The sequence below is a fragment of the Coregonus lavaretus genome (genome assembly GCF_964263955.1).
Source record: "Coregonus lavaretus genome assembly, chromosome: 37".
Taxonomy (NCBI): domain Eukaryota; kingdom Metazoa; phylum Chordata; class Actinopteri; order Salmoniformes; family Salmonidae; genus Coregonus; species Coregonus lavaretus.
The window spans coordinates 28,102,159-28,118,388 of record NC_140024.1 but is presented as its reverse complement, the minus strand read 5'-3'; the positions used below and the strand labels follow the sequence as shown (position 1 = coordinate 28,118,388).

At 44.4% G+C, this 16,230-nt stretch overlaps 1 protein-coding gene across 1 annotated transcript in view; it reads right to left on the bottom strand.

The window, feature by feature from the left end:
- LOC311111407 (cell migration-inducing and hyaluronan-binding protein-like) overlaps positions 1-16,230 on the bottom strand; it is a gene marked incomplete at its 3' end in the record, with an annotated part of 102,053 nt that overhangs the window by 32,635 nt on the left and 53,188 nt on the right. The window contains exons 2-5 of the mRNA XM_084154119.1: positions 9,785-9,964; positions 2,862-2,999; positions 1,895-2,033; positions 710-946 (exon numbers count right to left, since the gene is read on the bottom strand). Of these exons, the coding sequence (XP_084010245.1) occupies positions 710-946; positions 1,895-2,033; positions 2,862-2,999; positions 9,785-9,836 (566 nt within the window). The 5' untranslated portion in view covers positions 9,837-9,964. The remainder of the gene's footprint in view (positions 1-709; positions 947-1,894; positions 2,034-2,861; positions 3,000-9,784; positions 9,965-16,230) is intronic.

Genomic DNA, 16,230 nt, shown 5'->3' with positions numbered 1-16,230 from the left:
GTCTTTATTCTCCCTCATTATCTGTCATGACTTAAAGATGGAATCTGCATTAGGGGAAACAGCGCCACTGTCCGCCCCAGCACCTTTGCTATTGTTTTAGTTTTGTGGACGAAACGGAGGTGAGGTGCGTCGAACAGCATGGTAAAAAAAAATGTGCAGTACATATTCTGCTGTTCTATCGCGGGTGCAATGATGTTAGACGGAAAAAAAACTGTGTTTGTTGTCTGCAGTAACTTCTTTGTTGTAATATCCCAAACGGACATGGCAGTTTCACTATGAAGGATTCCAGCTTTAAAGAGACAATTTCCTCCAGTGATTAAAAAAAAAACATGTTTGCTTCTCACAACCATTCCAGTAACTTTCTAAAAGTCCCCTGGTTTTCCAGAAATCCCAGTTGGAAGATTTCCGGAATAATGATATAATAATAATAATAATAATAATAATAATAATAATAATAATATGCCATTTAGCAGATGCTTTTATCCAAAGCGACTTACAGTCATGCGTGCATACATTTTTGTGTATGGGTGGTCCCGGGGATCGAACCCACTACCCTGGCGTTACAAGCACCATGCTCTACCAGCTGAGCTACAGAGGACCAGAGGAAGGAGTCTTCCAACCTAAGTTCTGGAAAACCTGGGAACTTTTGAAAAATGTACCAGAATTGTGGAAGCCTAAAAGTGAAATAAAAACAGAACATAAAAAATACCTATCATTCTGGAGTACTTCTCCAGTCTTGGGGTCGATGATGTGAACGATGATTCCCCGGTTGCCCCAGCCCCTCTCGAACAGGTAGCTGTTGTCCTCACTCTCCCCGGGGTGCAGGGTCTTGTTGAGGAACGTCCACGACAGCTTCTTCTTCCCGTGGATCTCCAGCGTCCCTCCAGTCCCCACGCCAATGTACTTACGGCCAAAGTAACTGTGCTCTGTGTCTGTGTCGTCAGACCTGGAGAAGAGTAAATGATTGATCAACCAATTAATCAAGGCTAGGGGCTAGAGGGTTACACAATAGGGGATAAGGCGATATAGGCTAGAAGATACTAGACTAAAGATAAAGACTAAAGACTAGAGACTAGGGGCTAGGAGACAGAGGCTAGGGGCTAGGAGATAGGGTCTAGGAGATAGAGGCTAGGAGATAGAGACTAGGGGGGAGGAGATAGTGCCTAGGAGTTAGGAGATAGAGGCTAGGAGTTAGGTGATAGAGGCTAGGGTCCAGGAGATTCATGTAGAGGCTAGAATCTAGGAGATAGAGGGCAGAGGTGGAGCTTATGGACAAGTGGATTGGAGTTAAGAGCTAGGAGATGGAGACTAGAGGCTAGAAGATAGAGGAAAGGAGCTAGGAGATAGAGCCTAGAGGCTAGGAGAGGCTAGGAGATAGAGGATAGGAGCTAGGAGAAAGATACTAGAGGCTATGAGATAGAGACTAGGAGCTAGGAGAAAGAGTCTAGGAGCTAGGAGAAAGAGGCTAGAGGCTAGGCGAGACTAGGAGATAGAGGCTAGGGGCTAGGAGATAGAGGATAGGAGAGGCTATGAGATAGAGTCTAGGAGAGGCTAGGAGATAGAGGCTAGGAGCTAGAGCCTAGAGGCTAGGAGAGGCTAGGAGATAGAGGATAGGATCTAGGAGAAAGAAGCTAGGAGCTAGGAGAAAGAAACTAGAGGCTAGGAGAAGCCAGGAGATAGAGGCTAGGAGCTAGGAGAAAGAGCCTAGAGACTAGGAGAAAGAGGCTGGGAGCTAGGAGATATAGCCTAGAGGCTAGGAGCTAGGAGATAGAGGATATGCACTAAGACAAAGAGGCTAGAGGCTAGGAGAAAGAGGATACAGTCTAGAGGCTACCAAATAGATTGAGGGCTGAAGGCTACGAGCTAGGTTTTTTGGTCCGGGTACATTACCCACCTTCCAAATAAGGAGATGGTAAGGTTGCCCTTATACGGGCAGTCAGGACTTCCTATGTGCAGCTGTCCTCTGTTGCCGATCAGAATGTGTTTGGTACGCAGTAGGATGGGACGATCCGAATCTGCTATCACTAACTTTCCTAGAGAGAGAAGGAAGAGAGAGAGAGAGAGAGAGAGAGAGAGAGAGAGAGAGAGAGAGAGAGAGAGAGAGAGAGAGAGAGAGAGAGAGAGAGAGAGAGAGAGAGAGAGAGAGAGAGAGAGAGAGAGGAAAGAGAGAGAGAAAGATATCTTTACTGGTGAGGTGTCCTGACAGGTATTTCATGCCCTGGCGCCCAACACATCACATCACCCTTCCTTTTATGGCACTGAGCTGTGGCTCACACACACACACACAGACACACAGGAAAACTCAATAACCCTTTATGAGGGCTGCATTTCACGATAATGTCCATCTGACAGAGGTTATATAGTCCTGTAGTGAAGTGGATGAGAGATGGGGACTTTGATTACACTGTGTGTTAGTGGTTAGACACATACCTGGACACATAGTATCAGGTTCCTAACTCACACATACACACACACGTAACACTGTTACATTGATGATGTTGACCCAGATCACTGGTTGCTGCGGAGAAGGAGGAGGTCAAAGGGGGGGGTGTAGCCTGTGTGAAATGGCTAGCTAATTAGCGGTGCGCGCTAGTGGAATTTCAAATCGGTGACGTCACTCGCTCTGAGACCTTGAAGTAGCTGTTTCCCTTGCCCTGCAAGGGCCGCAGCTTTTGTGGAGCGATAGGTAACGATGCTTCGAGGGTAACTGTTGTCGATGTGTGCAGAGGGTCCCTGGTTGGAACCCAGTTTGGGGCGAGGAGCTGGAAGCCAGACTGTTACGCACACAACTGATGGATAACATACATTCGGGTGACAGTTTAACAATATTATCGCACACACACACACACACACAGACGTACCTCCGTTGAGGATCTCTATTGAGTGGACGGTAGCTGACGAGGTGAGGATGACCTTTCTGCCGTAACCAATGGTAACTTGGTGGGCTTCACTGTGGCCGGGGGTCCATGGCTGCAGGCCGGGCTCCCTGTCTGGACACACTGTTGGATAGACCAATAGGGTTAATATCATGACACACACCCACAGATCTAACTGATGTTCTGATCTGGCCCATAGTTTCCAACAACAAACAACACTATGCCAACATCCTCTAATTCATTCATTAGTCAATGTCATTTATTGGCCGGACAACAAACGGGCTGGCCAACCAGATTTTCCCCTGGGCTAATACAGATTGATTAATAGGTTCTAATCGACTGGTTTTCTCCATGAAAGAACCCAGCTGAGAAACCATCGGACACAGCAGTTTGTGGGTTAGGTCTTGAAACTACATCTGTCTGTGCTTTAGCCAACTCATTTGTCATTTTCATGTCGTGTCTGACTCAAGGAGTTGGCTAAAGAACTAACTGTTACTGTAACAATGAGTTAGATGGCTAGTAGTCTAGCTCTGGGGGAAACTGGAGGTTCAGAGAGAGAGAAAGAGAGAGAGAGAGAGAGGAGAGAGAAAGATAGAGAAACATACAGAAAGAGAGAGAAAAATGGACAGAGAGCGAGAGAGAGAGAGAGAGAGCAAGAGACAGGGAGAGAGAGAGAGTAAAGGGAAGTATCTGGGGTCATCCAAGAGATTCAGAGTTCCTACTTCCTCTGTTCTCTGTGTGATCATGATGTGGACGACAGTAGCTCAGTAGGGTGATCTGCAACAGGCCTTGCACTACACTGGGTAATGACATGTGCATGTTCACAGACACACACACACACGCACACATACACACAGTATTCCACACAAACAACGTTATCAAACTCAAATAAAATGTGGACACAGGCAAAAACACAAACTTATGGAAGCCCTGAAGCCCAAGGCAAAAGAAAAAGACTTAAGCTTACTTGAAATGGGAAGCGTTTTTTTTAAGCTTGTGAACGAGCGTGCTCATGCTGGAAATAGAATGCATATGAGTGAATGAGAGAAAACAGACAGGCCACGAGTGTCAACGGCGTCTATGGCGTCATAGTGCTTCAAATTAGAATGCAAGGGACTAGGGACTGCGTCTACCCGGAGCATTGCAGGTAAAATTAGTAGATAAATTGCATTTGTAGAAAAGGAATTAAAGGAATTGTTATGATCTTACCTTTGCTAAGTAGACTAAAATGTATTGGGTTTATCACACATTATTCATATACACACTGACACAACACAATCATACACACACACACACACACACACAAACACACTGATACAACAAACACATACACACATACAGTGGATTCGGAAAGTATTCACACCCCTTCCCATTTTCCACATTTTGTTACGGTACAGCCTTATTCTACAATTGATTAAATTGTTTTTGTTTCTCATCAATCTACACACAATACCCCATAATGACGAAGTGAAAACATTGTTTTAGAAATTTTTGCAAACGTATTAAAATACAAAAACTGAAATACCTTATTTAAATAAGTATTCAGATCCTTTGCTGTGAGACTCGAAATTGAGCTCAGGTGCATCGTGTTTCCATTGATCAACTTTGAGATGTTTCTACAACTTGATTGGAGTCCACCTGTGGTAAATTCAATTGATTGGACATGATTTGGAAAGGCACACACCTGTCTATATAAGGTCCCACAGTTGAAAGTGCATGTCAGAGCAAAAACCAAACCATGAGGTCGAAGGAATTGTCCGTAGAGCTCTGAGACAGGATTGTGTTGAGGCACAGATCTGGGGAAGGGTACCAAAACATTTCTGCAGCACTGAAGGTCCCCAAGAACACAGTGGCTTTCTTAAATGGAAGAAGTTTGGAACCATCAAGACTCTTCCTAGAGCTGGCCAACCGGCCAGCAATCGGGGGAGAAGGACCTTCGTCAGGGAGGTGACCAAGAACCCGATGGTCACTCTGACAGAGCTCCAGAGTTCCTCTGTGGAGATGGGAGAACCTCCCAGAAGGACAACCATCTCTGCAGCACTCCACCAATCAGGACTTTATGGTATAGCGACCCGACGGTAGCCACTCCTCAGTAAAATGCACATGGAGTTTGCAAAAAGGCACCTAAAGGACTCCCAGACCATGAGAAACAAGATTATCTGGTCTGATGAAACCAAGATTGAACTCTTTGGCCTGAGCATCACGTCAAGCATCAAGTCTGGAGGAAACCTGGCACCATCCCTACGGTGAAGCATGGTGGTGGCGGCATCATGCTGTGGGGATGTTTATCAGCGGCAGGAACTGGGAGAATAGTCAGGATCGAGGGAAAGATGAATGGAGTAAAGTACAGAGAGATCCTTGATGAAAACCTACTCCAGAGTGCTCAGGACCTCAGACTGGTTGGCCCAGCCAGAGCCCGGACTTGAACCCGATCTCTGGAGAGACCTGAAAATAGCTGTGCAGCGACGCTCCCCATCCAACCTGACAGAGCTTGAGAGGATCTGCAGCTAAGAAACTCCCCAAATACAGGTGTGCCAAGCTTGTAGCGTCATACCCAAGAAGACTCGAGGCTGTAATCGCTGCCAAAGGTGCTTCAACAAAGTACTGAGTAAAGGGTACTTATGTAATTTTTATATACATTTGCAAAAATGTCTAAAAACCAGTTTTTGCTTTGTCATTATGGGGTATTGTGTGTAGATAGATGAAGAAAAAAAAACTATTGAATCAATTTTAGAATAAGGTTGTACCGTAACAACATGTGGATAAAGTCAAGGGGTCTGAATACTTTCCGAATGCGCTGTACGTCCTCGCTCCACAACTCTCCCAGCATTCAGAGTGAGCGGATAATAATATTATTCCCAAGGAAGAGAGGCCAAGTCTCGGCGTGCCTGGCAGCGGACATGTGGAAACGCTGACCTCAACGCTTTTCAGACTGTTTCAGCAAAAAGACACAGTGTACCCTGACTGAACTCTGTCTCAAATGACACCACTACACACACAAACAAACACAGACACACAGACAGCCACACACACACACACACACACACGTGCCCTGCTTTTGACCGGAGCCACATAGGGATAGCCACATAAATCTCTGGTCAAACACAGGACACTATATTTATATTTATATTTATATTTAGGGAATAGGTTTTGAAAGCCAGGAATGATTTATAAACTGAAACAACGGACTGGATGCAAGTTTTTCAATAGGAAATTGTGTGTGCGTGCGTGTGTGTGTGTGTGTGTGTGTGTGTGTGCGTGCTAGGGTTGTCACGATACGAGTATCAAGATACTTTGATACTCGATTGTCCATGGCCAAACATGAAAACACAAAGCCGACTTGACTCTTTGGTCCTTTAAAAACCTGCTGCATGTAAAATATTGTGAGCTATAACTTGGAAAATAAATACATGTGACTCTGGATGACAACATAAAGATGTTTGTTTCCAATTAGGACGGTTTTCATTGAGTGTTTCAACAACAACACAACAACACCCCACAATCATACTGAAACAACAACACAACAACACCCCACAATCATACTGAAACAACAACACCCCACAATCATACTGAAACAACAACACCCCACAATCATACTGAAACAACAACACAACAACACCCCACAATCATACTGAAACAACAACACCCCACAATCATACTGAAACAACAACACCCCACAATCATACTGAAACAACAACACCCCACAATCATACTGAAACAACAACACCCCACAATCATACTGAAACAACAACACAACAACACCCCACAATCATACTGAAACAACAACACCCCACAATCATACTGAAACAACAACACCCCACAATCATACTGAAACAACATCACAACAACACCCCACAATCATACTGTAAACAACAACACCCCACAATCATACAGTAAACAACAACACAACAACATCCCACAATCATACTGAAACAACAACACCCCACAATCATACTGAAACAACATCACAACAACACCCCACAATCATACTGTAAACAACAACACCCCACAATCATACTGTAAACAACAACACAACAACATCCCACAATCATACTGTAAAACAACACAACAATACCCCACAATCATACTGTAAACAACAACACAACAATACCCCACAATCATACTGTAAACAACAACACAACAATACCCCACAATCATACTGTAAACAACAACACAACAACACCCCACAAAGCATACTGTAAACCACAACACAACAACACCCCACAAAGCATACTGCAAACAACAACACAACAACACCCCACAAAGCATACTGTAGCTATTGTCTATTTCTGCCCCCAACCACTAGTACTCATTCTGTGAATCCCTATGGAAAGGCAGATGAGATGATTATTTGAAGAAGTTGCCCTTAGGCACAGATCTAGGATCAACTTTTCCTCCATGGAGCTTAACCCTAACCATTATGAGGAATATTCAGTGTCTAAGGGGGATCTTCACCTTACTCCATTGGGCTCTACCACTGGGTAGCAGAGGGTGTTAATAAACAGCATGCACTAATTATATTTACTGTTTAAAGTCTTTGTCATTATGTTGTAACTTCATGCTGTGTTTTAAGAGCACACTGACAAAAAAAGCAGAACACACACGTACACACACACACTCACAGAAAGGCATGATGTTGTGTGTGTGTGTGAATATGTGTGTGTGTGTGTATTTACAACTGACAAAAACAGCAGCATAAACACGTGCCTCCTTCCTACTGCTCATGTTACTTTTTTGCCCTTTGAAGGGTAGGTGGGATTACAACCCTCTCTGGCAACCGGAGGATAGTCAACCTGGCAACCAAAGCTAGGCCTTCATGTTAGTGATTATACAGAGTAGCTTAATGTCAAATCTTCCATGTGCAATTACAATAAAACACTATGGTATAAAACAGCAGAGAGAGAGAGAGAGAGAGAGAGAGAGAGAGAGAGAGAGAGAGAGAGAGAGAGAAGGAAAGAAGGAAATGTAACTAGAAATATTTGTTATGTGTCTGTTAATATGAAATACTGTGGAGTCTAGCCATGGCTTTAGAGGCTGCCCTGCCACACACACACGCACGCACGCACGCACGCACGCACGCACGCACGCACACACACACACACGGAGAAGGAGGTCCACTCTCCTTTCCTCACAAGTGGCAGACACAGTTATACCTTCAATCGCTCAGACTGACCTACTTCCTCCTCCTCTCTCACTCCCTCCTCCTCTCTCCCTCCCTCCTCCTCTCTCCCTCCCTCCATCCCTCTCCCTCTTTCCCTCTCCTTACCTCTCCTTACCTCTCTTCCAAACCCTCCCCATCCCTCTCACTCCCTCGTTCTTTCCCTCTCTCTCCTTCCATTTCACCCCCTCCATCCTTCTCAGTCATTCTCCCTCCACCTCCTAACCTCTCCTTCTATTTCTCTGCCTCCCTTCATCTCTCTTCCTCCCTTCATCTCTCTTCCTCCCTTCATCTCTCTTCCTCCCTTCATCTCTCTTCCTCCCTTCATCTCTCTTCCTCCCTTCATCTCTCTCCATCCATTTATCCTTCATCTCTCTCTCTCTCCATCCTACACAACTACAAAGGTCAAGGACCTAAAAATAGCCATTCTGCAGCTAGTCAGGGCTATGTTCCACTACAGAATAATCTACCCTTTACCAGGGCTATGTTCCACTACAGAATAATCTACCCTTTACCAGGGCTATGTTCCACTACAGAATAATCTACCCTTTACCAGGGCTATGTTCCACTACAGAATAATCTACCCTTTACCAGGGCTATGTTCCACTACAGAATAATCTACCCTTTACCAGGGCTATGTTCCACTACATAATAATCTACCCTTTACCAGGGCTATGTTCCACTACAGAATAATCTACCCTTTACCAGGGCTATGTTCCACTACAGAAAACTCTACCCTCTACCAGGGCTATGTTCCACTACAGAATAATCTAACCTTTACCAGGGCTATATTCCACAACAGAAAACTCTACCCTCTAATAGGGCTATATTCCACTACAGAGAACTCTACCCTCTACCAGGGCTATATTCCACAACAGAAAACTCTACCCTTTACCAGGGCTATATTCCACTACAGAGAACTCTACCCTCTACCAGGGCTATATTCCACTACAGAGAACTCTACCCTCTACCAGGGCTATATTCCACTACAGAGAACTCTACCCTCTACCAGGGCTATATTCCACAACAGCAAACTCTACCCTCTACCAGGGCTATATTCCACTACAGAGAACTCTACCCTCTACCAGGGCTATATTCCACTACAGAGAACTCTACCCTCTACCAGGGCTATATTCCACTACAGAGAACTCTACCCTCTACCAGGGCTATATTCCACTACAGAGAACTCTACCCTCTACCCTCTACCAGGGCTATATTCCACTACAGAAAACTCTACCCATTATAACTCAAGCAACTCTAGTGACTATATGGTGGACTTGGGGCGGTATTCTGACTTCAGATCATAGTCTCATGCCTGTAATAACAGCTGAATTACCTGTCCTAAACCACTAATACCTGTCATTACACAGTCATAACATTCATAAGAGCTGTAATAGCTGCAGTACTGACCTGTCGTAAACCCCTAATACCTCTCTAATACCTGTCATAACACAGTCATAACATTCATAAGAGCTGTAATAGCTGCAGTACTGACCTGTCGTAAACCCCTAATACCTCTCTAATACCTGTCATAACACAGTCATAACATTCATAAGAGCTGTAATAGGTGCAGTACTGACCTGTCGTAAACCCCTAATACCTCTCTAATACCTGTCATAACACAGTCATAACATTCATAAGAGCTGTAATAGGTGCAGTACTGACCTGTCATAAACCCCTAATACCTCTCTAATACCTGTCATAACACAGTCATAACATTCATAAGAGCTGTAATAGGTGCAGTACTGACCTGCCTGTATGATAGGCAGCACAGCCATCAGTAGTGGGACGCACGTCTTCATCTCTCAATGAGAAGTATGGACTACTGTGAAAAGAGTGGACTTCTCCAGAGTGTGCACTTCAGCGTGTGCAATTGGTAGGGTTTAATGTGGGTTAGCAGGGGCTCACAGGGGGATAAGGCCAAAGGCACCTGCAATAAGATCAGATAGAAGAAGATTGTTAAGGCTTGGCATCGTAACTTGACACTGAAACGTGCAGACACACACACACATTCACACACACACTCATACGTACACACTCATGCATATGCACACGTGTGCACACAAACAAACATGTGCGTGCGCACACACACGACTGACGTACAACATTCCATGGGGCCATGCTCTTCACAGTGAAGGCTTTGGAGGATTTGAAAACGTTGGTGTTTTAGGCTCATCTTCAAAGAGTTGGAGGAGAGAAGCTTTCTCCCGATATCTCCCATCTCTCAACAGGATCAAAGAGTAGCACAATGACTAACGTAGCATCGCCACTGGGATAATAACTGTTATACCTCACTTGTTTTAAACTAGTTATATAAAACAATTACGTAACAAGGAGGAAAAACCCTACTGTACGAGGACACCCATCACAGACTAAATGTAAGGCCCAATTAAATGGACTGTGTTGTGTTGTATTGATGCAGTACCTGTTTTTGCAAAGGTAAAAAAAAGAAGTTATTATGGGTATTAAAATAAATTATATTAAACCTATTACTGGTCGACTCCTTTCAGGTAGATGTACAGATGTGTTTAAGTAGGGTGGCAAAACTCCAGTAAAGGTTTTCCAGAAATCCTGGTTGGAGGATTCTGGGTTTTCTGCTTATTCCCTGCTGATTCTGGGATCTTCCAACTAGGTTTCTGGAAAACCTGGGAATTTTGGGAAAGTTCCCAGATTTTTGCAACCCTATTGAGGAGTAGATTTTGAACAAAGACATTGCATAAACATTTCTAAAGTGGATTTGATTGAATTCTAGTGTCAGTATTCCTATTATACATGGTAGCCTATAGTTGCTATTTAGTTTTTCGTCTGTTGTTTTAACCATAGTGGAGTTGGATAAAGCATACCCATTACATTACATTTAAGTCATTTAGAAAACGCTCTTATCCAGAGCGACTTACAGGAGAAATTAGGGTTAAGTGCATTGCTCAAGGGGACATAGACAGATTTTTCACCTAGTTGACTCAGGGATTTGAATCAGCGACCTTTCGGTTACTGGCCCAACGCTCTTAACCACTAGACTACCTGCTGCCCGACCCAAAATCAACACTAGGCTAAAATAATTTGTAGATGCATGAAGACATTACACACAAATAAATAAATGACGTAACATAGATTTGTGGAACAGTTGTGAGTTTATTCCATCCATCTCAAGGGAGGAATTGTATACAGAGAGAGGCTTCCATTAGTCATAGTATAGTGAGTATCCTCTTGTCAAAACACAACTGGACCTGCAGACAGAGGGGAGGTTGGGACTAAACAGTCCCCTCATCAATACTGGTGTTCTCAGTCCCACAATGCCACAGGACAGCTGGTCCTGTCAGTCCTGCAGAGAGAGAAGATAAGATAAGGGTTACTGTGTGTGTGTGTGTGTGTGTGTGTGTGTGTGTGTGTGTGTGTGTGTGTGTGTGTGTGTGTGTGTGTGTGTGTGTGTGTGTGTGTGTGTGTGTGAGAGAGATCCACTAAAGGGGTATTAACAGCACGTACATTCCTCTGTTCAAAACTGACGTGATGCCCCCCCCCCCCCCCCACACAGTATTCACTAAAGTAAGCTTGTCATGTGTACGTGTGTGTGTGTGTATTCAACCAAATCCATCATCCTCAGATCATGTCAGTCACACCACCCCTATTATTGTATACCATAGTCAGAGTGAACTGAGAGGTTCTGTCTAGACCAACATGTCTTAGAATCTATAGACTGAGAGGTTCTGTCTAGACCAACATGTCTTAGAATCTATAGACTGAGAGGTTCTGTCTAGACCAACATGTCTTAGAATCTATAGACTGAGAGGTCCTCCCAGACTAAAACATCACTCTTTCCTGAGGTGTGAAAAAGAAAATACTCCCTGTGTGCCCCAAATGGTACCCTATTCCCTATATAGTGCACTACTTTTAACCAGGGCCCATAGGGCTTTGGTCAAAAGTAGTGCACTATGAAAGGGAATAGGGTGCCATTTGCAACGCAGGCCCAGTTTCTCTCAGAAGTGGAGGGGAGCTTGAAAGAGCGTTAAAGGAAAGATAACTCCACATCCATCTCTGTCTTTAATGCTGACTAACCTCCAGACTATCTGAGAAGAGCAGCGTTCAATGGAAGTACACTGAGATACAGATACCTTTGTTTTCAAAGTGGGACAAAATACCTTTCTTCTGCCCTACGCTACTGTGAGAATGCAAGTTTGGATTCAATCAATATTATCTGTGGGAGAAAAACAAGTTCAGAAAAACTCCTCCCAAATACTCTATTATTTACCTGGCTCAAAATGTGTTTCTGGCACATATTTCAGCAAGGGGAATATGCTTTTTATATGTTCTATTTATATTTGTAAATTAACCAATGATATCAAGCCACACCCGGCCATGATTACAGACACCTGTGTGTCCTTTGACACTATATAAACTAGTGACACGCACTGTCTGTCATTATACCCTGATGAAGACAGCTCGTCTGTCCAAATGTTGGTTATTAAATTATAACATCTGAGCTCCTAGAGATTGAGGCTCTCTTTTTATTTTTTAAGCGTTCTACTCCGCTAGCCAGCACCTCGCCTAAACAGGTGTTCTACTCCGCTAGCCAGCACCTCGCCTAAACAGGTGTTCTACTCCGCTAGCCAGCACCTCGCCTAAACAGGTGTTCTACTCCGCTAGCCAGCACCTCGCCTAAACAGGTGTTCTACTCCGCTAGCCAGCACCTCTCCTAAACAGGTGTTCTACTCCGCTAGCCAGCACCTCTCCTAAACAGGTGTGTGTTTCTTCCGCCTCCAGCAAGGGGAATATTAACAGAACAGTAGTTCTGTAGCTGTCTACATGGTAACACACACACAGTAGTGTCCAGGCCTGCTGGTTATGAGAGAGTTTATGGGCTCAGCGGAACTATAAAAAGCTGGAGTTACTCTATGTCTCAGAACTGCTCTGTGGAAACACACACACACACTTCCCACAGGATTAATAGAACAGAGAACTTCGGTGAGGGATTCACCTTTTTCTCTTCCTGAAGTGCGCTCGCCAGCCACTCATACACACACACACACACACACACACACACACACACACACACGCCCGCCCATGGAAAACGGGGTGGAGACCGGACCTTCAAAACACCATCATTTCCTTCTAAACTAAAACCAGACCCAAATGTCCTGTATAAACATCCATTACCTCCATGAATAGTTTAAAATAATATACTTTTAGGGTAAAACACAGCAGTATAAACCTAAAACTACAATAAATAATATACTATTATGGTAGATTACCAAATGACATAGACAAAGCAGGACTATTGTAGCAGGTGGGTGTTGTAAAACCATGGACAGCTGGATTTACAGTAGCTACAGTAGGTAATGGTATTTCACCCAAAACACTGAATATGAGACGAACATGATCCCCCTAGAACTCTGCTGATGAGACACACACCCTAAAATCTACACCACGCCCTAGCATAACACACACACACTCGCACATGCACACTCACACACAGTTGCACACATCACACACAGCGTCCAGACTGATATATGGTCAATGCAGAGATAATTGACATGTAGCAGTAATGCTAACCTCTATTGCAGGGTTCCCCAACCGGCAGCCCGCGGCCCGAATTTGGCCCTCGGGTGATTTTATTTGCCCCCTCAAGTTTTCTGAGCCAAATAATTATTATTTTTATTTTTATTTTTTATTTTTAGACATAAAATCTGTAAAAACACCAGCAAATCAGCTCCAAGTCATTTTATTTTGGAAATCTGTTCCAAAGTATTCCCACGCATAATAGAGAGATACCTAGATATGTGATCATATACAAATAGTTTGAAATTATTATGTTATAGTCAAATGTTTGGGCTTCTAGCGGCCCCTTGACCATCCGCACAAGAATAAATCATCTCGCGGCTGAATCTAATTGATGATCCCTGCGGCTGAATCTAATTGATAATCCCTGCGGCTGAATCTAATTGATAATCCCTGCGGCTGAATCTAGTTGATGATCCCTGCAGCTGAATCTAATTGATGATCCCTGCGGCTGAATCGAATTGGTAATCCCTGCGGCTGAATCTAATTGATAATCCCTGCGGCTGAATCTAATTGATAATCCCTGCAGCTGAATCTAATTGATGATCCCTGCGGCTGAATCTAGTTGATGATCCCTGCGGCTGAATCTAGTTGATGATCCCTGCAGCTGAATCTAGTTGATGATCCCTGCGGCTGAATCTAATTGATGATCCCTGCGGCTGAATCTAATTGATAATCCCTGCGGCTGAATCTAATTGATAATCCCTGCGGCTGAATCTAATTGATAATCCCTGCGGCTGAATCTAGTTGATGATCCCTGCAGCTGAATCTAATTGATAATCCCTGCGGCTGAATCTAATTGATAATCCCTGCGGCTGAATCTAGTTGATGATCCCTGCGGCTGAATCTAGTTGATGATCCCTGCGGCTGAATCTAGTTGATGATCCCTGCGGCTGAATCTAGTTGATGATCCCTGCGGCTGAATCTAGTTGATGATCCCTGCGGCTGAATCTAGTTGATGATCCCTGCGGCTGAATCTAGTTGATGATCCCTGCGGCTGAATCTAGTTGATGATTCCTGCGGCTGAATCTAGTTGATGATTCCTGCGGCTGAATCTAGTTGATGATCCCTGCGGCTGAATCTAGTTGATGATCCCTGCGGCTGAATCTAATTGATGATCCCTGCGGCTGAATCTAGTTGATAATCCCTGCGGCTGAATCTAGTTGATGATCCCTGCGGCTGAATCTAGTTGATGATGCCTGCGGCTGAATCTAGTTGATGATGCCTGCGGCTGAATCTAGTTGATGATCCCTGCGGCTGAAGCTAGTTGATGATCCCTGCGGCTGAATCTAGTTGATGATCCCTGCGGCTGAATCTAATTGATAATCCCTGCGGCTGAATCTAGTTGATGATCCCTGCGGCTGAATCTAATTGATCATCCCTGCGGCTGAATCTAGTTGATGATCCCTGCGGCTGAATCTAGTTGATGATCCCTGCGGCTGAATCTAGTTGATGATCCCTGCGGCTGAATCTAGTTGATGATTCCTGCGGCTGAATCTAATTGATGATCCCTGCGGCTGAATCTAGTTGATGATCCCTGTAGCTGAATCTAGTTGATGATCCCTGCAGCTGAATCTAGTTGATGATCCCTGCAGCTGAATCTAGTTGATGATCCCTGCATTATTGTCTATCGGAGGTCACATCAATAAGATGGTTTCTCTGGTCTGATCACTCAGTGAAAGCAGAGCTCACTGTCTGTTGAAACAGCTTTTTATAGACCTCTGTCCAGACACACTAATCCTGTTCAATATACCCTTGTCTGTCTGTCTGTCCATCTGCGTGTCAGTCTGTCCGTCTGCCTGTCTGTCTCCCTGTGTGCCTAGACAAAGTTAAGCACAAGTGCAGTCAATTCCTCTTTAATGCCACTTTAATTGAGAAATCTATCTATATGACTCATATTGCGGGTGACATTTAGAAGAAAGGCTCACTTTCCTTCTTAAAACGCCCAGCAAAGGCGTCTGTCAACAAGTGAATCCAGATGGAGAGATCCCCCAGAAGGCCTCAGGGCCAGGGAACAGAAGGGTCACGTTCAGTAGGGCACACCGTAGAGGAACATTTCGCAACGCAATAGGAATATCAGTGTTCTTATTGGACGAGTTCACTTAAGCACCTTCCCATTTTAAAAAGTTTTCTCTCTACTGAACAGGAGCCACCCAGATGAGCCTGGAGCGTTCTGAACAGCAAGGGAGAAACTCCACACCAGTAGACACCAACCCTTTGCTGTTCCTGGAATCCGTTCAAGTATTCTTGGCATTAGTGCTGGGCTGGAACAAAAGCCTGCACACTTTGTACTGTAGCTTGTCTAAGAACGGGGTTAGGTGACCACAGCTCTACAGCACCTACAGTCTTTCTCCCATTCACTAAGTGAATCAGGTGTGTTAGTGCTGGGCTGGAACAAAAGTCTGCACACCCTGCCTGTAAGCCAGTTACATTGGTGCTGTAAAGTGTTTGTCTGTCTCCACAAGGAGTCCAGATTGTTATCGCTCTCCATGTTTGAACAATACATGGGGTAATGTATGTGTTAACTCTATAGAGTGGTCACCAACCCTGGTCTTGGAGAGGCTGTGCAGACGTTCCTGTCCTTCTCTCTTCCCACTACACATACGTATCAATGAAGGTATGCACGCATTGAGGCACGCACAC